Raw genomic sequence first — 24,591 nt, forward strand, 5'->3', positions numbered from 1 at the left:
CTCTCAATAAAAAAATTTCCTTTGGTGGTCATGCCTTTATCAAAACATGCTCCTTTTTTCAATCAAACATTCTCTTGTATGTGTTATGCGCATATACACAGCCATCTTTCCTACTGCCTGTTATCACGTGGTTAATACATACTTGATCTGCTGATTTTTTGTTCCCTAAACATTCCACCTTTGCATGATTGCATGTGTTATTCAATAATAAGCTGTTACTAATTATGTTTCGTCTCATAAACACCGAGTTAAGTACTCGAGGCTTTACTCGCACTAGCTTCATTAATATGAATAACACAAGGTTTTTGGCACATCATATTCTACTCCTTTCTAAAATTCAAACTAATTATGAGAAACTAACTGCCATGTTTTCAGACATATCATTATGGAATTCAATCCCATCTGATATCAAGGCATCCATATTTCAATCCTTGCAGCATAAAGCTATGGAATATTTCATTAACACATTACTGAACTTGTAGTATTGTTTAATGAGTATAAGTATTAATCAGTATATATACATTGCATCATTTTCATTTATTATTTGTTGCTGTACATGATACTTCTCTAGATTGCTTATTCCACATGCTGTCACCCAGATTTGCTTTCTAAGCATAATCCCCCCCCCCCTTTATTGCTTATGAGCACACAGTTTGTTCAATGTTAGCTGCTACTCTTGGCCACAACTGTACTGACCCCCATTTATTTCCTGTTAAGAGGTCCCCCTGCCAGTTCTCACTTTGGTACCTCCAATTGTGTATATATATACTTCTCCTGTATTTTATGTATTCGACTATTATACTAATGAACTAAAGTGAAATGGTTAAAGAAGAAGATCAGAAGGCTACACGCTGAAATAAGCTCTTATAAATCCATGACTATAGATGATGAACAAAACGAGAACAAAGTGAAAGCAGGAGCCAACGTTTCAACAACTGGACTTGTCTTCTTCAAGGCAACATATGCTTTCCTCGCCACAGTATATATTGGTGGGGTTCTTCTAAAGGGGTGTAAGGCGAGTGGATGCGGCAACGAGCGAAGGTGTGTCAGCGTGTCGCATTGAGAATAAAGGAGCGCTGTGCACAAGGCCAGTGGCCCGGCGTGTCAACGAAGTCTAACACACTGGCTGGGGAAAAAAAAAAAAAAAAAAAAGAAGCTCAGAAACCAAACTAAGTGTTGTTGTCTATAGCTTGAAATTTAGCATAGCGAATAGATTCTAAAGCTCCTTTGAAACGTTTATGCCTATTGGTTGCAATGTCCTGAACTTATGGATAAGGCATGATTCTCTGTATTTTCTTTCTCATTCAGAACGAAAATTTGACTGTAAGATGTAGAGTTTAAGTTCATCGAATTTATGACCCAGCTGGTTGAAATGCTCGGCGACGGCTTTGGGAAGCTTTTCAGCTGTGTCCGCGCAATGTCTGTTTAATCTGACGTTCATTGATTGTCCTGTTTCACTGATATATTGTTTCTTACAGAGGAACATTCAAGCATATAAATCACATCCAAACTTATACAAGTGAAGCTAGATTTGACTTCGTATGTATAACTATTTGTGGTGCTTTTAATTTTAATGTCACTTTGAAGGTGCCTGCAGGTTTTGCACTGGGGCAACAACATGCTTTTATTACGGGGGAATGTTGTTGGCTGACTTTTGCATACACTAACATGTCTTTTAAGATCCTGTTGCGGCGATACGTAACCCTAGGTACATCCGGGAACGCTTTTCTCAGACGCTCTTTACTTGATAATATTAGGTGGTATTTTTGTAGGATGTTGTTTGGGGGTGCATTAGAATATTTTGTTATAAAGGCCGGCGGTCTGTCAGATTCTGGTGTGGGCTGTTTCTTCGCCAAGGCCAAAATACGCGGACAATAAAACGTTATGGACAAAAGCGTCCACAACCGGCCAACAGCAAACTACCCTCTAAGAGGCGATCAATCAGATAGAACAGTACCTCTCAAGTGCGGTCTCCAGTGCGCCTCCAAAATATCTGAGCTATTTATACTCAAGGCAAGGACACGGGGAAGACTGCCAGCCTACGTCGCCCCAGATCCCAACGTCAGATTCAATGGTATCGATATCCCTCAAGTTGGCTCCCTCCGCATCTTTGGCCTCACAATACATAAAGATGGTTCTCGCACAGCTATACTTCCGAAGCTTCAGAAGACCCTAACACAAGTAACTCATCTCATTCGGCGTATAACCGCTCAAAGGAGAGGACCTAATGAGCAAGAAATCATTAATTAATCCAAGCACTCTTTATAAGCCGGATCACATATGGCGCCCTGTATTTACTCCTCAAGAAAGCTGAAACTGAAAAACAACATTGTCATAAGGAAAGCAATCGAGAGCGCACTAGGACTTCCTGGTACGACCTCAACCATGACACTCCTCAAACTTGGCCTCCATAACACCTGGGAAGAAATGAGTGAAGCGCGCAGAGCCAGCCAGCTGGAACGCCTTAAGCTGAATCAAACAGGCAAAGCAGTACTTCGCAAATTCGCATACAGCGAAAACTTCATAGCATACTCAGACGCGAAAGTGCAATTGCCGCCACTTCTTCGTGACTCTATCTCAGTCGCTCCAATACCTCGCAACATGCATGCAACATACTACAAAGACAGAAGACAAGTAAGAGTTGGAGCGCTCAGCAAGAAATACTCAAAGAACCCCAACACGAGATATACAGATGCGGCAAAATACCCAGGTAGAAGAGCATATGCAATTACCATGACCAACAACCAAGGGAATGAGCTAGCCACTGCCACCATACCGGCCAGAAATCCAGAAACAACGGAGGAAGTGGCGATCGTCCTCGGCATCGCCACATGCAAAGACACAGCAATCATCTTGAGTGACTCGCAAATGGCATGTAGAAACATACAAAAAGGCCGAATTTCTGCCACAGCAGTGAAGGTTCTAAAAGAAATAACTTAGACGCCAAGGACTAACTGAAACCTATGTCGCATAGACCCCAGGCCACGAACACCTGGCAGGAAACGAAGCAGCACATGCTGTCGCCCGAGAGCATACCAGCTGGGATTTCCTGCTGCACGGTCTCCGGAAAGCGACGAGGGTGGAGGACATTTCCATCAACTACGCCGTAATAGTTCAACATTACCGAGTGGAAAAAAGAGAATATCCTCTACCACATCCAAAATTAAGCCAGGAAGAAGCCACCGCCCTCCGCAGACTACAAACGAATATGTATGTTCATGAAATTATCATGCACTGGATGCACCCCACCATATTCTCATACCTATGCCGATACTGTGATGTACCAGACACCCTCCAACACATGGAATTGGTGTGTCCACACTGCGAGAAAAACAGACAAGATGATGCCTCAGAACCACTACAAGCCATTGAAGAAACGTGGGAGGCAATGTCAAAGGCACAGGGCGTGGAAGATCAGCAAAGTCTGATGGACTGGACCCAGGCTGCAGCATTAGCCAACGGCTTTCTGGACTAAGGGAGCTGCCCACCTAGGGTGAAGAAAGAACAATTTCTCACTGTTTCTCACAATAAATGTTCATTCATCCTCCTCCTTTTTGACGGCGGTGAGCTTGAAATTCACCTCCTCCAGTGTACAACATCTGCAGGCTTGGAGTGATCCCTGTCACCGGCAAAAGATGCCGAGAGCGAGTGGGGCTACACTAATCCAGGTACAACCAAATTAGGAAGGCGCACTAAGCTTTAACAAGACACTTCCTCACCAGAACAAGAATTGGCCTCCCTGGTGCAGTATTCGGCCACTCCCTCCCAAATGACTCACTCAATTACCCAATGGCCCTCAGTCCCCAGCAGCTGCGGAGCACCTGACCAAGGCGGTGGTCAGACCTGTTTTGCAGCAGAGGGTGCTAAGAATCTCTGGGTCCGGACAGGCCACCAATGGAAACAGACCCTTGCAATGTTTAACACCTTTACCCTCTTGAGTGAGGCTAGCTTAGCAGGACTCTTTGAGAAATTATCAGACATTGTTTCAGATATTATTGGCCTTAGTGAGATTAGAATAACTGGTGAGGCTTATACATTGCTGAATAACGGACATGTCCTGTGCTATGGAGGTCTCCCAAATAGGAAGTTATACTGGGTCGGATTCCTAATACATAAGGACATAGCGGAAAACATTGACTAATTCTACAGCATTAATTAGAGGGTAGCAGTAGTCGTAATAAAACTTAACATGAGGTATGGATTAAAGGTGGTACACGCCTACGCTCCAACCTCCAGCCATGATGGTGATGAAGTGGGTCTGTTTTATGGTGTAAAATTAGTCATGAGAAAAGTGTAAACTCAGTATACTGCAGTAATGGGCGACTTCAATGCGAAATTGGGGAAAAAGCAGGCTGGTGAACAAGCGATTGGCAACTATGAGGTCGATTCTAGGAACGCTAGAGGAGAGATGCTGGTAGAATCCGCAGAAAGGAATAAGCTCCGAATAATGAACACCTTTTTCAGGAAGCATAGCAACAGAAAGTGGACCTGGAAAAGTTCTAATGGTGAAACAAGAAATGAAATTGACTTCGTACTTTCTGCTGATCCCAGCATAGTGCAGGATGTAGAAGTGATAGGTAGGGTAAAGTGCAGTGATCACAGGTTATTGAGGGCTATGATTCACCTCAATTTGAAGAGAGAAAGAGCAAAATTGGTCAAGAAGAAACAGGTCAAGTTAGAGGCAGTCAAATTCAGGCTGGTACTTGCAAACAAATATGCAGCCTTAGAACAGACAGATGATGACGACATAGAGCTAATGAATGAAACTCTAACTAGGCTGGCTTCAGAGGCAGCAATTGAAGTGGGAGACAAGGCACCAAGACAATCAGTAGGCAAGCTCTCCCAAGTAACAAAGGACCTAATAAAGAAACGACAAAGAATGAAAGTGTCCAACCCAAGAGACAAGATAGAATTTGCGGAACTGTCAAAACTGATCAACAAGGCAAAAATGAGTGATATTCGAAACTATAATGTGAGAAAGACTGAAGAAGCCGTAAAAAATGAATGCAGCCTGAAATCAGTGAGAAAGAAACTTGGCATAGTACAAACAAACATGAATGCACTGAAAGATAAGCAGGGTAATATCAGCGATCTCGAAGATATAGTAAAAGAAGCAGAAGAATTTTACATTGATCTGTACAATACGCAGAGGAGTCAGGATACTTCCATTAGAAACAGTAATGAATAGGATACAGAAACTCCCCCTATATCTAGCGATGAGGTCAGAAGGGCCTTGCTAGACATGAAAGGAGGAAAAGCGGCAGGAGAAGATGGAATAACAGTTGATTTAATCAAAGATGGAGGAGACATAATGCTTGGAAAACTGGAAGCTCTTTATACGAAGTGTCTATTGACTGCAAGGGTCCCAGAAAACTGGAAGAATGCAAACGTTATACTAATCCACAAAAAGGGGTGATTTAAAGAATTGAAAAATTATAGGCCCTTTAGCTTACTCCCAGTATTATATAAATATTTACCAAATAATCTCCAATAGAATAAGGGCAACACTGGACTTTAGTCAACCAAGGAAACAGGCTGGCTTCAGGAAGGGATACTCTACAATGGATCACACCCATGTCATTAATCAGGTTATTGAGAAATCCAAAGAGTACAATGGGCTTCTCTTATATGGCTTTCATAGATTACAAGAAGGCATTTGATTCAGTAGAGATACCAGCAGTCATAGAGACATTACATAATCAAGGAGTACAGAACGCTTACGTAAATACCTTGAAAATATCAGCTACCTTAATTTTACACAAGAAAAGCAGGAAGATACCTATAAAGAAAGGGGTCAGACAGGGAGAGACAATCTCTCCAATGCTATTCACTGTATGCTTGGAAGAAGTATCAAGCTATTAAACTGGGAAGGCTTAGGAGTAAGGATCGACGGCAAATATCTTAGCAACCTTCGGTTTGCCGATGACATTGTTTTATTCAGCAACACTGCAGACGAGTTACAACAAATGATTGAGGACCTTAACAGAGAGAGTGTAAGAGTGGGGTTGAAGATTAATATGCAGAAGACAAAGATAATGACGAATAGCTGGGCAACGAAACAAGAGATCAGGATCGCCAGTCAGTCTCTAGAATCTGTGAAGGAGTATGCTTACCTAGGTCAATTAATCACAGGGAACATGAATCATGAGAAGGAAATTCATAGAAGAATAAAAATGGATTGGATCACATATGGCAGACATTGTCAGCTCCCGACTGGAAGCTTACTATTATCACTGAAAAGGAAGGTGTACAATCAGTGCATTTTATCAGTGCTGACATAAGGGGCAGGGCCTTGGAGACTGACAAAGAAGCTTGAGAACAAGTTAAGGACCGCACAAAGAGCAATGGAACAAGGAATGATAGCGGTAACGTTAAGAGACAGGAAGAGAGCGGTGTGTATGAGAGACCAAATGGGCATAGGCGATATTCTAATTGACATTAAGAGAAAGAAATGGAGCTGGGCAGGTCATGTAATGCGTAGGTTAGATAACCAGTGGACCATGAGGGTTACAGAATGGGTGCCAAGAGAAGGGAAACGCAGTTGAGGGTTGAGGGCAGCAAAAGACTAGGTGGGGTGATGAAATTAAGAAATTCGCAGGTGCAAGTTGGAATCGGTTGGCACAGTACAGGGGTAATGCAAGATCGGAGGGAGAGGCCTTTGTCCTGTAGTGGACTTAAAATAGGTTGAAGGTAACGATGATGAAATGGTTCAGACAAATTTTGTAGACGCGTAGGATACAGCTACAGTAAAACATTCACACCATAATTTGTATGAAGCGTCTCATATTAAGAGAGCTACGGACGATTAGAAGTTACCCTCCTCCATAGCCATGCTTTTTCTCCTCAACACGTTTGCCAAGTGATCAGGACTAGGCTTCGCCTTCACTGGCTATGCATCATGATGGGTCGTTGTTCTGTTTGTCTTGGAGCCAATGCGCAAAACATCTCCAACTTCTCCACCAGTTGCCTGACAGTCAATCCCAAGCGAGAGCTATCAAAGCAGCGTGCGTTGTGAGCATTCTGTCACAGCACTGATTGTGTCGGGCATTCCGGTAACCACAGGCGAGCTGGTTGTTTTGATGGATGGGTGGGAGCATAAACTAAAGCCCCTCTATATTGCTAGTGCTTTTATGAAGGAACTTTAGCATAGATGTATGTGAGCAGCCTTATCTATCTGCACGGCCCAGCCACCTGGTGTAACAGAGCTTAACCAGCCAAACAAAGAGCATGTTCATGATCCAAACATGTTCACGATCACGCTCCTGCCAAAAGTTTACACCAGCAGCAAAGTAGAATACACTTGGCCACTGCTATATTAGTTTTGTGTTTGGTTGAGCTCTGTGCCACCAGGTGGCTGCACGGTGCAGGACGTTGATGTTGGCGCCTCCACTCATCCCGTAAAACTCCCAGGCCCAGTCCACTTGTGCTTGCGTTTACCCTAATACTCAACACGGAAAACACTATTGTGGTATATACTAATCCTTTGGTGTGACGTGACGGCTGCAAACGCATAGATGCTGGTGCCCACCAGATACCGACAACCAGCGCTCCAGCCACTCTGTTCGCATGCTTGCCTTGCAGAGGGACACGATGTGGCAGCTTGACATGTCGCCGATCTCTGCGTGTGCAGCCCACAATGCAAGGACGAACCATGATGCTTGCAGAAAGACAGATTGAGGCCAACACAGACCGTGCAGCTTGCGCCAACGTGAAGAACATTGTGACACAGACGACACTTGTAGTGTGCCAGACGTGCTTGAGTGTAGCGATAAATTGTCCTCATGCATTCTCTTTCTGTTACTTTCTTTTACAGAAACAAGTTAACTAACATTCCAACTAATACTAATAAGTTTTGTTCACCATAAAATTGGAAAAATTATCGATCATGCACCCTTGGCAGCCAATTGGATAGCTCGCCCTACTGGCATCATATGGTCACCTCGTGTCACTTGGTCAGGGGCGGTTGAAAACTCGGGCGAGTGGCATGCTGCAAACAGTAGCCATGTACATTTTCAAGACCTTAGAATAAAATTCATACAGTATGTGGAGTGCTTAAATGTGTCACTTAATCATTACAAGGTTCAACCTTACGACTTAATATGTTTGTACAAAATCGTTAAAATTGTTTCAATGTCCCTTTAAGAAACAAGATTGCCTCAGGATCAATACTGTACCCACAGTGGTATAAAACTTGGGTTATGTGTTAGATTCTGGAAGTCAAAGGATGGGTAACGAGAAAAGTGAACCCCTCGCTACTTTGGTTTTTCTATTTAGAGTGTTTGCTCATTGGTCTATTTGTATTCTATTTTACCAACAGCCGGTGTTTCAAATGTTGACTATTCGATTCGTTATTCGAAATATTCTATTTTTCGCACCTTGCAACGTGGCATCAAACCTGTTTTGTCATGAGACACGGTTCAGAAATGCTTGCACTTGCCTTGAACACGTCACATTAACGTTGTAGATGGAAAGAGCTTTGCCTTGCTTCAGCAGTTCTTGTGTGTCGTCTGTCGGCCTCCATACACACATCAGGCAGCCTGAGTGTTAAGAAATGGTAAAAAATCAGAATGACTGCACCCACAAAGTGGCTGCTCTGCCAGCATCAGTGCATTTACTCACAGATGTTCTTCCGCAAGTCTGCCTCATGAATGCCACCAAGAAGCACTTTCAGAACAGGTATCACGACTCTCTCCTTGGGGCACTGGAAAACAAAGTGAACAAACGAAATCAGGAAATTTCTCGCAGAGTTAGTCTTACCCAAGCCAAACCAAGCTTTCAAATGCCTTGGCTGATCCTAAGGAACAAAAATATTGCACCACTGTTTCATTTTGTCTCATTAAACTTAAATAGTTTACCAGGTGCACTAAAATCCTTATAGTAATTTCCTATACTTAAATTGGCTCTTAAACCTTTCCTTTTGAATTAGTCCTAGTTTTTGATGTTGCCTTTTGTTTGTACTACTATTTTTGTTCCTTAATTTTCCATTTATATACAATTTTAGTCATCAGTAGTGTATAATAATATATTATTTATTATCTTGTATTCAAGTTGCCTAAGCTGTAAATATTTGTTCGTAAAATTAATTTTTAGGATCCTTATTAATTTTTCACTGTAATTGCTAATGAGGGCCCTGGTGCAATATCCAGTTTCAGGACTCTCTTCTGTATATTTACACCTATGTTTATCTTTCTGTATACTAATACAATAAAATGATTTGATTTGATGCAAGAGAGAAATCTTATTCAGCAATTAGTTAATACAGTGGATCTTCGTTTGGACGAAGTCGTATAAGACACGAAAATACTATATTCAATATTTGTTATAAGCATGCACGACGACATCGGTGGAAAAAAGGAATATCACAATTGGGTCTATTTGAGAGAAATGAAAGTAGGATGCCTGTAACAGCCCAGAAAAAGGCATCCTGTTGATTTTGATGACCCAGTGGTGCTCTGCTGTAGTGATAAATGGCACATAAACAATGCTAAATTATAAAAACGCTTGCAAGTGTCACTAATGAGTAACCGTGTGATCACACAAAACTGGCAAATTGACTTGCCAGTTGCTGGCCAGTCAAGCCGAGCCAAGCTGTTGGCCAAAACAAATGTGCACATCCAAGATGTGCCATTTCAAGTTGCTCTTGCTGAGTATTTGACATTTTTACTGACCGGAAAGCTGCAACACAACAAATATTTAGGGGTGTACAAATATTTGAAACTTTTGAGTAGCAAATTGAATAGCGTCCTATTCAATTTGGTCTTCCAATTGAATAGTCACCATTCATAAATGTGAATACTTTTCGTGTACTTATTGAATATTTTATGTCAACTGCACCAAATTAAACATAAAATTGCAGTAAAAGTACGGCAAGTTTTGACCCGTGCGGGCATAGTATAGACATAAAGCATGCACAGAGTCCCGTGCATGCAAAGAAACCACTTGTTTGCTTCCAAGGCTTCATTTGTGATTTTAATAAATAATGCTTTATAACGTACTACGTAGTAACAGAAACTTCCTAACTTTAGGAATACTAGGGTGTGAAAATAGTTTTAATCCTTGTTATCATTCAGCTGAAAAGTGATATGACCCGATACCGTTATGCTGCCTTTAGAGAACACACTGGCTTGCCCGACTTTAGCAGTTCACTTATTGTAGAATGACTTGGAGCAAAATTGATGTAAAAGGTCTCGGTGAAAATGCAATACAACAGCAACTAAGAGTATGCTGCACAAGTAGTGATCAGAGTAGACAGTCATTGCTTCAGAACACAAAAACCTGCAGCCAGTCCCTACCATATAGATCTGAGTTCTTTAGAGTGAATAAGAATGCACACAAGAAGACACACAGGACACACAGTGCTCCTCTGGTCTACCATACACTAGCAACCTCAGAAGAGAGAACAATACATTGAATACATGGAACCACTTGCTCAGCTCCATCGTATCTATTATGGACCCCAGTGACTTTAAGAATGCGCTTGAATATGTCACCCTATATTTTCTTTGTGGTTATTTATATTTATTGTTACCACTCCTTTCTGCAACGCCCTATGGACCCTGAAGCTATTCAAATGAACGAATGAATAAGCTCTCTCACAATGCAAACAGAATGTACCTTGTTTTCATCAGTGGCTGTCTGCAAGGCGCTTTCAAGCTTTTGCTGAATAGTTGCTTGCCGATGGCACAGTTGTTCCTCCTGGAAGCTTCTCAGTAGACGAAGTTGCTCTTCGTTTAGGAGTCGCTAAAAGAAAGTTGAAACGTTTACACATGCTACATCTCCAGCACACTGTTTTGTCAAAAATTAAAGGTAACTTGAGGAAGAGATTGTGACTGCCCAGCAGAAGAAAAAGAAAGAGAGAAGAAATGCACAGGTTAATAAGAGCGCAAGTTAGCGCTGTACCTCCAATGCAATTCTGCGGCATACACTGATGAACTGCTGTTTCCGCTGCACTTTTCGCAATTTTAAATTCCCTAAGGGAGCTGCTTGGAAACGTGCAACGTTAAAGCCTGACCAACTTTTCAGTAGCTTCTTTTTTTTTTTGTATGTTACTAGAGATAGAGATGCCACATGATATATTTAAAAACAGAGCAGTGCCAGTTAAAGTAGATGGGCGCTGGCGGCAAGGCTGGGTTTAGTCCTCTGCGGCGTAAGCATAATATGAAAGAATTCAGTTGAGTACAAAATTCACATGCAAAAAGGGACTACGTTGTGAAACAGACAAATCACTCAGTGTGGTAAGTCTGCTCAGACAGCACCAAGGTTTGATGACTTCCCAAACGTGACGTAACTTTTCAGGGAAAATGGAACAGAAATACCATGTGCAGCAACTATGAGCAATTCTTGCCCTGAACTACCTATTTTATTAACACATTTCCCAAGAAACCACAATATCTAAGATGCCCGCAGGCGAAAAGAACAAAGCTGTTAAAGAAGCACTTGCCTGGTATCATTCCGATAAGACACATTTAGACCCTTTACAATCGAGGCAGGATGAAAACTTCACGCCTCAAAAAAAATCAGCAACAGTTATGCATGCAGAAACTGGCAACAGTTCAACATGCGTGAAGCCACACATAAAATAGATGCAAAAAAATGAAGTGCATGGCAGCTGGTGTGAGGATTTTCCAGGCTACATAAAACCAACAATTCCACTTCTTGTAAGCTTCAGTAGCTTTAACATACAACATGATACACTCGTGCAGTCATGCTACCTAGCTACAAGCTTGATACGGTAAAGAAGCAGCAAACAGCATTCAGAACTTTAGCGAAATGACTTTAAATCGCATGCTGCCCTGCAGACAAACTTCGTCGCTTACCCATCTAAATAGGATCGAGTGGAAAACACACCGACATGACAAAGGAAACGATGAGAATGAGAAATTTCCTGCCGAACAGTGGCGCGCCACTGCTACCATTGCTCCTGCTGATGAGGCTTTGCGGGGAATGATTAGGACCGCATTGCCGGCGTGTTTTCGCCGGTATTTGAGCACCCCACCATGCAAAACTTCTTTGACATTCCTTGAAGCTTTGGCCACCCCACACATGCGAAGGGTGTTGCTCATTTTGCTCTAAAAACGTGAATAAGACAGAGAAGCACGGTCAACAACGCAGAAAACTATGGCGAGCGGCTGGCTCCTTTCCAGAGTGCACTGTGCAAGGCCGCCACCAGCGGCGCGTCCATTGGCGCGTCCATTGGCGCGCATTACACGCATAGTCTTGTACAGGCGTGGCCACTGTTAGTGGGAACACGGAGCCAGTGGGGCACCACTCCACGAAGTGCCCAACTACAGGTGCCTCATGAAGTCTTGCAGCACAGGTGCAATCAAAGCGATTGCTGAAAAGCCCGGCGAGTTTTCTGCTATGGTGAGTCATCTGCCAAGGCTTCACAAGGCACCCATGGGGGTGCTCCGCAGGACGCTGCCACAATGCTCCCATGTTCCTGCCAGCAGTGGCCGCGTCTGTACATACTGTGCACATATGGTCCATAATGCTTCCCCTCAGATATTCTACAGTAGGCCCACGGGAGTATGCAGTAGTCAGCTGCTCGTCAGAAGTGGTAATACAAATCTGAACCACTGTTTTTGCAACTTGTGCCTTTAGAAGGCAGTAAACAGCTGCTACAGGGCATCGACAATTTTTCACACTATAGCATTAATGTGAGAATCTGCACCAGAAATCTTGCTGCTCTACCATTGTTTATGTTAGGATTTCTCTACTGAAATACGTACATGTAAAATGCAGAAATACTTTTATGAGAAGGACGCTTGACCGATTCGAATGAAATTTCCTGCCTTTGAAAGATAAAGTTGAGTTCTCGCAACTCAAGGAAGCAAAATTTTTATTTAACACCTCAAATTACAAAAAAAATTTCTAACTGGCAATTTTTAAAAACTTTGGAGCAATAAGTTAATAAATAATAAGCCAAAAAAGGAAAATAAAGACTTTTGGCGCAACAATGTATTCATTAGATCCCAACCAACTCGCCCAGCAACAAGTTCTACTCAACTTCATTTCTAGTATAGTGGGCCCCTTTTCTACCATGTCTACTTCAAGCTACATCAACCATTTGTGTCTTATTGTGCAATCAGTGTGTCGGTTCAGCGCTCATTCTGTCGTTTCGTACTCTTCCTTCCCAAGTTTTTATTTTCCTTTTTTGGCACAACAATGTATTCATTAGATCCCAACCAACTCGCCCAGCAACAAGTTCTACTCAACTACATTTCTAATACAGTGGGCCCCTTTTCTACCATGTCTACTTCAAGCTACATCAACCATTTGTGTTACATTGTGCAATCAGTGTGTCGGTTCAGCGCTCATTCTGTCATTTCGTACTCTTCCTTCCCAAGTCTTTATTTTCCTTTTTTGGCGCAACAATGTATTCATTAGATCCCAACCAACTCGCCCAGCAACAAGTTCTACTCAATTACAAAGGTCGCACTCATGAATTAGTGGCATATTTTAGACTGGCCTACAATGGATCAATTCTGTTTACATTAAGTGTACTAATGGGTGCAATTTACAGAATTATGATTTGGTTTTTCTTTCCGAGTCAGAGTTTTAAACTTGATACATAATTTTTTTTTAAAGATTTCTGATTATTCAAGAACTTCTCTAAAAATATCTATCATACAAATTGAAAATCCACTGCATATGCCATGAAGGAATAATGAGACATTAAGTGGAAACTTCCGCGGATGCATATAGTCAAACATAGTTGAATTACATGTGGCTGCTTACAGTATGCACTTCTCAAACCATGTGCCATGCAACCGAGAGTGACTGCTGAAGTGGAGCAGCATCATGTTCTGCATAAAGACTCAGTGCGATAAGATCCCATCGCACCATGTGCACGGCATGCTCTAGGTACAAGTGAAAGCGTGCGAAGGAGAGCTGAAAAGGATGTTAGCTTGATGAGTGCCTTCTTCCTGCATGTGCAAGGGAAAAGAAATAGGGGAAGCGAGATTGCAATATTGCAATTAAACGTGCATAATCGCGTTTTGGAAATGCGTTGAAGTTAGAGGCAGACGAAGCATTCACTCTCCACTGCCGGCACTTTTCACGACACTGTGAGTCCACTGCGGATGAGACAATAACACGCGGGGACCGAGCGGCCACAAAAACATAGCTGGCTTAATTTGCTTTGCACAGCTGAGGTGAAGACATAGTAGAACGTCGCTGATATGTTCCCGTTACATCTAATTACTACGAATATACAATATGTTTTCTGGCTGCTAGATCCTATATAAACAAGAAAAAAAAATTATGGGATTTTACGTGCCAAAACCTATGTAAACTAGAAAATGTGTGATGCGCGCGTGATTGAGAACAGCATATAGCTGCCCGCCAGAGCAGCTTCACTGCAACACTTGCCCGCCCGTCTCATGTGAAAATGCCAGTGCACAAAGTTTCTTATTTCGTACCCGCAAATCACCTCTCGGGTCGTCGCACATCACATTGTGCACATGCACAATGAGTATGCACAGTATGCACATCCACCGTGTGCATACTTTAGAAGGAACAGTCGACGACCTTAGGAAAGCCATCAAACTACTGGACAGAAAAAATGACGATTTAGAAAACCGATCACGTCGGAACAACTTAATAATATATGGCCTGCCTGAGCCGTCGGCTGAATCCCCTGAGCAACTACTTACCGCTGTGCTGAAGCTTTTTATGCGTTGCGTATTGCAATCACTCAGTTCAGCCCTTGGGCGCGGCCGGGCAGCCACCATTGACCTTTAGCGCAACCACGTGACGTGACGTCACGACAGCCGGAGGAAAAGCTGGACCCCAACTTGCGCGGCCGCAGCCACCACCTGACTCCCGCTCCTCCCGCTAGGGGCGCTGCACCCGGCGCGTGACGTCACGGAGGAAAAGCTAAGCCCCAACTGGCGCGGTCGCGCGCGGCCGCAGCCACCACCTGACCGCGCAATATGCAACGCATTCTTGGCTTAACCAAGCTAAGCCTGGCCATTTTTTTTTCCACGGAATTGAAAATAGAATGCACCTGTGTTGAGCGCTGTCACAGGCTCGGTGCACAAAAAAAATGGGAAGGTAAGACCTATCATACTTAAGTTGCTTGATTTCAGAGTGAAGACTTCGATACTAAGAAATGCTTTTAAATTAAAAGGGTCAGGTACTCATATCGGTGAGGATTTTTCTTTCTGTGCGCGCCAGATTCGCAAAGCTTTGTGGGATAATTCAGTCGAGCTTAGGAAGAAGGCGAACAAGGTTCGACTGAGCTTTGACACCCTTATAGTAGACGGCGTCCGCTACTCGTGGGATGACAATAGAAAGTCGCTTATCAAAACTTCCAGAAACATACCCACTAGCAGCACAGAGTGACTTCGTGATAGATACAACCTAACCCTTTTGAACATAAATGCATGCAGCCTATTGAACAAGCTAGCTCACTTCAATTGGCTAATTGAGTGCCATCAACCATCTCTGATCTGTGTCACTGAGACCTGGCTAAACGACTCTGTCACGGAAGGCGAGTTCGTGCCTCCTAATTACTCTGTTTTGCGATGTGACAGGTTATGTGGTAGGGGTGGCGGAGTAGCTTTATTTATTCACAAAGCCATTGATTTTGTAGTGCTACCGAGTCTTCCTAACACCGAGTCGGTATGGTGCAAATTATATATAGGTGATCTTGTGGTGGCTGCTGGCGCTTTATACCGACCTCCCGATTCTGAAAAAGTATATTTCCAGATTGTTGCGATTATATATTAAAACACAAGCTTCATGACTGTAAATTGATCCTTGCTGGTGATTTCAATACCCCTTGTATTAACTGGAGCACATTAGCTTCGTATGGTCGCGACAGGTCGATTTGTGACTCGCTTATTGACTTGGTTTTGTCGTTAGATCTGACCCAGATTGTTAGTGGCGTTACCCGCGAAAGCTCGATCCTAGACCTGATTTTCCTTAACCAGAAGTTACTACAAAACGGATATGACTGCCAAATCATAGAAGGCCTGTCCGATCACAAGGGAGTTCTGCTGAAGGTTGATGTCACTTATGACCACAACAGACCTCATTTTCGGATTATTAATGATTTTTCCCATGCTGATGACAATTCCATTGTTGATATTCTAGCATCCTCCTATGACGCTTTTTTTCAATGTAGCAGCATTTTCAGTGTGGACGAGTTGTTTGATATGTTTTGCAACATTGTTAAGAAATGCATCTCGCTGTTTGTTCCCAAAAAGTGTGTGAAACGCAACCCGAGGCACCCTTGGTATAATAGGGACATTATTCACCTTATCAGGCGCATCAAGAGGCTCCACAAACGTAAAAGCGCGAGTCGGAGCAACCAATGCTCAAAACTGCACCTGCTTCCAGTCCGAACTAAAAACCAAATGCACGAAGCCAGACACTTTTATTTCGACACCACGTTACCAACATTCTTGAAAGAAAACCCATCAAAGTTTTGGAAAACGGTTCTTCCGGCTGCTCACGACACTTCATCATTCACCATAAACGATCGCCCTTGCTCTGATCCGGCGATTATTTCCGAAACTTTCAACACTTACTTTCAATCTGTATTTTGTCAGGATGACGCCGTCGATCCCCCTTTTTGCGTCAACAACACTTTACCAGAGCTTTCTACTCTCGTTATAAATTATACTGGTGTTCTCAACTTATTACTAACAATTGATACTACAAAAAGTTCTGGAGCTGACGGAGTGCCAAACAAATTTTTACAGCGATACTCTGAATGGAACGCCCGGTATTTGACAGTTATATTTAGCAAATCTCTTGAGATGTTGACAGTTCCTCGTGTTTGGAAACAAGCTAACATTATTCCCGTCTTCAAATCTGGCAGCAAACAGCTAATCACTAACTACAGGCCTATATCGTTGCTGCCCACGTGTTGCAAACTTCTCGAGCACATCATCCATAAGCACATCATTCAATATTTATCGGCAAATAACTTTGTCTCCACAGCGGCATGGTTTTCGAGCAGGATTTTCTACAACAACGCAGTTATTAGAATTCACACATGACATAGCCACATCACTAAATAACCGCGGTCAGCTTGATGCCATCTTTATTGACTACTCAAAAGCATTTGACACGGTAAGTCATAAAAAATTGCTTCTAAAGCTTGCTGTAATCTTTCCTGGTAATAAACTAATTGACTGTATGTCCGATTACCTGCACCTGCATTTCCAATCCACCACTTTTAACTACAAAACCTCTTCTATAGCTCAGGTCATGTCAGGAGTGCCGCAGGGCTCAGTCCTCGGGCCACTCCTATTCATCATATATGTCAACGACATTATTGAAGTAGCCAGAAACACACAAGTGAAAATACGTCTTTACGCAGATGATTGTGTGATCTATTCTAACATTCGTACTCTTTGTGATCAAGAAGTGCTTAATAACGTATTTTCATCCTTTTCAGAGTGGAGTAACACATGGCAGATGAGCATTAACTTCAGCAAGACTGTGGCAATGTATTTTACTAATAAGAAACAGCCCATAAAATTTACGTACAGCACACAAGGATACAGTGTTAACGAAGTTAACGAGTTCAAATACCTTGGACTTACTATCACAACTAACTTTAGTTGGCATAAACACATCAATATAGTCTGCTCTAAAGCGATGCGAAAACTAGGGTGCCTAAAACGAACTTTAAAACACGGCACTAAAGAGTGCAAGCTTACGGCCTATAAATCACTAATTAGACCTGTCTTACAGTATGCTTCTGTAGTGTGGTCGCCTTATCGCATAAAGGATATTTCCAAACTAGAATCCATTCAGAAAAAAGCTGTTAGATTTATTTATGGCCGTTACGACCGTATGTTTTCACCGTCATCCTACGCACACGCTTTATCACTGGACCCGTTGTCGTTTCGTCGCACATGTGACCGCCTAATCCTGCTGCACAAAATCGTACAAGGATCGACTAACATTTAAGCGCCTATCTCGCTAACCACACCTACTGCGCGAGTAACCCGACGTACTCACCCATTAAACATAGATCCCTTCGTTCCAAAAATAGATTGCTACAAGTTTTCTTTTTTTCCACACACTGTTGAATTATGGAATAACTTAGATGGTTCTCTGCGTTCATTGCCGACTAATCAATTTCAGAAAGAACTGCCTAACCATGTTGGTTGACATGTGTTCATAAGTTATGTAACCCACCTCTGCTATGTCTCTAAATGAGATAGCAGTATTTGTAAATAAATAAAATAATTCCACAGCTATCTTCGCCAAACTTATTGCAATAAGCACCTTAACCTATCTGGTTTACGGCGCGCGGTGCGTAGTGCCATTGGTAGTGCATTGCACGCTTTTAATAGTAGATAATTCAAATGCGTCGCCGTTTCCTGCTGAAGGCGGCGCAATGTGGGCATCACGTTTCGCTTTGACGGCATTTGACATCACCCACCAGCTCGATTTCATTTCGATTTTTGATGTCGCCCTCTTGAAACACCAGGCAATAGGAAAACAACAAAATGCATCTCGGGCTGCCGGACCACCACCAGATCAACGCATGTCGGTGTCCCGTGCCGCAACGATCCGCGTGACGTTTTGCATTAGTATATGTTAGCAATAGTTGTCTGTCGAAATTTTTTACTTACTTTGGATCGTACGTTTTCCCGGTTAGTATGTCTTTTCTCACGGTTCATTCCAAAACGTATGAACGAGGTTCTACTGTATACAACAAATTTTTTTTTTCCATTCACATTTGCTTTTTCACATTGCCCAATAATGCGGAAAATTTTGCATTCTCATTTGTGTAAAAAAAAAATTCATTGGCGACTGTACTTATTTGATTGAAATGATTGAATTTCAATACAGCAAGATTTCAAAGTAACGAAGCAAATTGCTGATTTTACCGACTTCGTTATATTGAGAGAGAGATAGAGAGAGAGAGAGAGAGTAATAGAAGACAAGAAAGGTTTAACTATACTATTGAGGCCCAACCTTTTTATGACTCCTTGATGTGATGCATTTGGATGGTGATATTGTTGCATCTCAAGAGTCTGGGAGAAAAATTCCAGCATATAGAGGAAAATTCTAGCAGTGATAGTCTTACCTCAATTTCTGAAGGGTCTGAAGAATTTCGCATCGCTTTCCATATATCTCTTCCTGAGTTCAATCCTTGAATTTGTTTTACTGAATACGACATCCGGATGCCAGACAGCTGTAGTTCCTCCGCTGGGGAAAAAAAAAACAGAGAGAGAGAGAGAGACCAGCAACATGTCAATTCCAAGCACCCATCGCACGCAGTGGTAGTGCAGCCGTGTATATGCGCCACTACGGTTCTCAATGAATGGCAGTTTTGATATAGTAGCAGAAAGATGATGTAGAGAGTAAAATGGTAAAAGCTCTCTGTATTGGCAGTGTATGTATAGAATACTCACACTATACTATATAGGGGAGGCTTCAGCTGTAATATTTCTACAGAAAGTGGCATTTCTGCTTACTTCGTGATGTTTCGTATGCTGCCAGTTTCAAAATTCAAATGTAAAACAAAATGTGAGACAGCTGTCAGAAGATCAAATACTACAGACGAAAGAACATTACACAAAATGCTGTGATATGACAATGACATACGTACTGTCCGATTTCTCCACCTGAGACAAAACTTCAGCAGTCAATTTTTCAATGAAAGCAGCTCGCACTTTGTCATGCTTGGCGGCAACCATCAGTTCTTCCTTTTCATGTCTCATTACACACATTCCATTTGGCAGCATTTCCAGGTACTGTAATGAAACAGGGGAGAACAACATTAGTGCTTAGTGGACATGTAAGGAAGGGGGGGGGGGGGCAGCGTTGTGCTCCGGCAGCAACTGTGAATTTTGTGACCGGCTGCAAGGGGAACTGATGATCGTGGCTCAATCTCACGTGCAATGGGGAGGAGAGCGGGGAGGCAGCGCTGAAGGGAGGGGGAGGGCGGCTTTGACTCTGCCAATAAGAGAGTGTTTTGCACAGCCACACTCAGTCGCACACATATATCTTGATATATCTAGATGCGAGTGTATCTTGAAAGAAATCTGCAGATGGCTAATACCTTTGTGCGCGCTGTGTGCTCGCCGCTCTTGTATTGAAGTGATAGACAGCCTGAAGATCACTTCACTCGCTGCTGCTGCCGCACTTGCTCACACACCAGCGTTTTGACAGCGAGTGTCTGCACTCATTGTGTGGTGTGTTCATGACTGTTTGCGGGTGCTGACACCACGCTTGTTAAATTAGTTAGTAAGCAAATGTTTCCAAGTTTATACAGCAGATAAAACAACTATCCTTAATTCGTATAACTGTCTACTAATTATCTATTGCAATCGATGCTTCACCTTTTGGGTGAAATTGCGACTCTTCAAAAATTTTTATTTCATTCTTATATCACATCACAGATGTGGTGTGATCACAAATTTATGTGTGCCTTATAATCAAATCGTGATTTTGGCACATGAGACCCCAGAATTCACATCACAGATATATAATTTGAAATACAAACAAGCCTAACATTGACTACAGCTAGTTTATTTTAGTGCATATGCATGAGTTCACTATGGTGAGTTGAGGCCGTAAGGAGAGTGATCCACCCACCATGACAGGATAGGCCCGGATGACCAGGCAGTCTACTCTTCCAACGAGGCCGCCTTTGGGGTGCAGGGAGGAGAGGGAGACACGAAACGGCCTTGGTGCAGCGAAGTAACCCAGCCGAACATCCCAGCGTGCACGTCTTGTTGAATTGTAGCTCATCTTCAGTGCAGCATCTTTTGGTGCCTGAGTGAGCAAAGGTATAAGGTCACACAACTGTCTTTCCTCCTAATTAGAAAAATAAAAGCAACTGAACTAACTAGCCAGAACGTGCTAGAGAGCTACCATACCTAGCACGTTTCTTCTGAATCGTCTTAGATAAGGATGTCTCAGTGCATCATAAAGAACCAGCCTGCTGGCTCGTAGCCCACAGTGTTTTATTTTACTCTCATGACTTCACATAAAGCGAGAGCAGCATGCAAACTTGCGTAATGGTGGTGGTTAAAAAAAAAAAGAAAGAAAGATCACACTACTACTTGAGTGTACTCTCACAGGTCACTAACGCAGCATTTCAGTGGCGCAAACTTGTCAGATTTCACAGAATATGTTTATCACCTAGAGCTGAATTGAATCAGTGCATGAGTCTGAATTCTATTTAGAAAAATAAACCTATCATCAGCCCTGCCATTTCTGTTAAATGCGATTGTCTTATCAAAACTCAACTGCATTACCTTGCAATGTGCAAAGAAGCACTAGCCATAAGAAAAATGAACTAGCTCCTTTCATTTATACCTTTTTCCAGACATGATATGTTCTAGATATGACACGTTTATGATATTTCCATTTTTTGCAAACACACAATCTCTTTGGCAAGCCCTTTGTGCTATTACTGTGCAAGAGGTTAGATACACTGACAAGTCTACTGAGAAGGTTTCACACGCATTCTCACAATGATATATGGTATCCTTACAAATTATTATGAAAAGCTTATCAAGTTGCAAGGATGCATACTGATTTTTCTCATTAGGGGAGCAAGCACAGTCATGCTGAAACAGGAAAAGCCAACAATTCTACTAAGTCATGGTGTACAAATGTACCTCTAGTGGGGCACAGGCATCAGCAGAGCCCACAAGTTCAGCCCCTGATGTCAGAAGCTTGAGGCCAACGAAGAGGTGTCCTGCAGAAGCTAGTCTCGACAGAGGTTCGTCCAACTCAGCACGTATGCTGTACCAGCCATCAGTGAGTTCCAACCGCACAGCCTACAGGTAGCAAAATAAACAAACCCTGTTAAAGTGAAGATTGGGGTATTCAGGCAGGTTTGCATGTTGTTGCATTTGGACTGGGTTAAGGCAGTGGTTAGTTTCTGCATTGCTGGGCTACTGCATGGATTACTTAAGCAGCTCTTCATGGTATGTGACAGGTTTAGACGCTGTAGTTAGTGGTGGTGTTGGTGCTGGTTTGACTGTGGGGCAGAGGATGGGGGCAGGGAGGATGCATAAGCTTTACGACTGTTCACTGCTTATGACAGGAGACTGCAAATTCCCTGATGCATGCAGTGCAATAATATTTGGCTTACATATTCACAGGAGCCTTGTTAACAGGTCAGCAATGTTTCTTTACTACGTTCAAAAAGCGTTTCAGGACCCCTTTAACAAAACAAGTGCATCCGATAAAGAAGACAGTTTCCGGACATTCAATCAAAACTTTAACTCGAGACGACACTGAAGCTAACCTTCAAAGTTGCCTGTTCATCATCCTTTTACCCTATACATATGGAATCATTCAGCATGGCATGCAAATGGTCTAGAGCACACAGCACTATCTGATGATTCTGCCGATGGCAGACACACATTTCTTTAAATCTGATTTTCACAAATAACAGCGAAGCAACAAATTTTAGCACTGCATTTATTTTGAGGGAGAAAGAAAAGAAAGGACGCACAAGTCACTTACACCATCTTCCTTGCACTCCAAAGCTGACACACACAGCACCAATGCCTTGCTTGGGACATCATCTCTCTCATATATTTTTCGTAGTGCAGACCTGCAAAAACATGTGCATGTGTGCGTCTCACACTCCATATCCTTTGTAAATTATACACTGTTTCCACCAACACTATGTCAAATAAATGTAGACCACTCCCATTGAAAGTAAGAGCAATACAAAATTTTAAGCCGACAAATATAGCTATTTAATGGCAGTTTACTAAAATGTTTAAAAACTGTTCAACTGTATGTGCTGTTGCATTTTGTTACTTAATTCTGCAATTTGGCTTCCCTTAGTCTTTTTATATACCTGAACCTCGTTGTATACACCGTTTTTTCATGGGCGCCACCATATCGCTACGCAGTGGCGCCATCTATGGGCAGTCGGTATGCTGGCTTGGGTGAGCTCTCCGTCTTGCATGGCAGGTGTATGCTCGGCAGTAGCTTCTGGCGGTTGTTCTCGCGCTCGTGCGATCTATTTAGCATGACATGCATCTTCTACGTGGTAAACAGTTCTGTGAGACGTAGTGAAGTGGTTTAAGTCGGTATGGCCAGACTTTCTGCTGGCGTTGAGGTGGACCGAGCATGCAGCACGATGTGTGCGCGCATATTTGAGCCAGCGATAAGCCTTGGAGATCAATTACTTATTTCTGAATGTTCCATTCACTAATGTGACCGTATTGTGGTATTATCCTCTAGTTTTAAGCTGCACTTTAGGAGCAATGAAACATACGTGATGATCGTAACAGAATGGGTACCGTTCTGCTACGATAGGAGCTGTGCTGTTATACTTTGACAAGTGTTCAAACTGTTGGCTGCAGATAACATTGCGTGACTACTTGGTTCGGTGGAAGAGGTTTTCCCCCATGAATAAAATTGTTTTGGTTAGTAATAACAGCATACCTTAGTGAATTAAGTTTGTCCGTGACACAGTGTGAATTGTCATACAGTGTGAATTAAGTTTGTCCAGCAAAGCGACCGTTTACGAACTGCGCGAGCGTCCTAAGCAGTGGTAGGCGCTGGATTACAGATATCTTTGTTCTATATAGCGCATGGTCCAAGGATAAGGCATCAACATTTATAGACCCATAAACGCTGCGCTGCGTGACTACGCGAGGTCGTATTGCGACGTTAGCTCGTTTTCTCTTTCTTGTTCGAGAAAGAGGATGATAACTGAATTTTTTTTTTCGGTTGTGTTCGTTCCGTTCTCTACGACACACTCACACGTATTGGCATTGCATCCTTTTTGTGCGATCCCTTTCATATGGCTTTACAGGGCGAAAAGGCAATGCTGAAGCACATAGCTTATACATGCATTATGCTGGTTCACCAAGTGCAGTGATCGCCGTGTTGAGCAGCGCCATTGGCCTCATGAAGGAAGGCTGGCGTAGATATATAGTGATTTCAAAGCCTACTAGACTTGAAATGCGTGAGAATGATACCGGTGTATCACAAATATTTCATAGCGCCTGCCGCTTAGATGTTTCGTGGTTGCCTTAGGTTGGCCGTACACGAGCATGCGCTCTTAAGTTTTATGTTTTAGTCCCCATGCCAAGCGATCACAAAGTGAGCAGATTTACCATTTCATGCTTGTAATACAGTCAGTGGTAGTCTTTGTTGAATTAACACCGATACACGCAAAATAGTTCACAACATATACACACACCGCGGCTGATAATGCATGTCACATGTTTGCGCCCCTCAGAGATATTTCCGTGTACTGTAGTTAACGTTGCACCGAAAGGCTCCCATGACAACCTTATATGAACGGACATTGCGTAAATTTCACAAAGCACGGTCTAAAACATCTCGAAATCATTCCGCAGCCTGCGACAGCAATACTTTCGAGCAGCGGCGCGCTGGATCGCACAAGCCAGAGAGGCGGAAAGGCTCACAGCGCACCCTTTCCTCCTCGCCCGACGAAAAGGTCTACAGCACATAACCAAAAATACTGACTGAAGTGGCCTTGGAAGGTGTATGTATGTATTGGTTTGTAGTGTATCAATGACGCTTGTTAATACGAGCTCTCGGGAGTCGCAGATTTTTGTTTGAATTAATAAAGATCTTGATTACTTAAAAGTTGGATATTACTATAAAATG

At 42.7% G+C, this 24,591-nt stretch overlaps 1 protein-coding gene across 1 annotated transcript in view; it reads right to left on the reverse strand.

The window, feature by feature from the left end:
• LOC142578920 (uncharacterized) overlaps positions 1-24,591 on the reverse strand; it is a 45,549-nt gene that overhangs the window by 9,483 nt on the left and 11,475 nt on the right. Inside the window, exons 9-16 of the mRNA XM_075688623.1 lie at positions 22,459-22,549; positions 21,603-21,764; positions 20,572-20,751; positions 19,583-19,727; positions 19,058-19,179; positions 10,615-10,740; positions 8,620-8,701; positions 8,438-8,537 (exon numbers count right to left, since the gene is read on the reverse strand). Coding sequence (XP_075544738.1) covers positions 8,438-8,537; positions 8,620-8,701; positions 10,615-10,740; positions 19,058-19,179; positions 19,583-19,727; positions 20,572-20,751; positions 21,603-21,764; positions 22,459-22,549 — 1,008 coding nt within the window. The remainder of the gene's footprint in view (positions 1-8,437; positions 8,538-8,619; positions 8,702-10,614; positions 10,741-19,057; positions 19,180-19,582; positions 19,728-20,571; positions 20,752-21,602; positions 21,765-22,458; positions 22,550-24,591) is intronic.

The sequence above is a fragment of the Dermacentor variabilis genome, chromosome 4 (assembly GCF_050947875.1).
Source record: "Dermacentor variabilis isolate Ectoservices chromosome 4, ASM5094787v1, whole genome shotgun sequence".
Classification (NCBI taxonomy): domain Eukaryota; kingdom Metazoa; phylum Arthropoda; class Arachnida; order Ixodida; family Ixodidae; genus Dermacentor; species Dermacentor variabilis.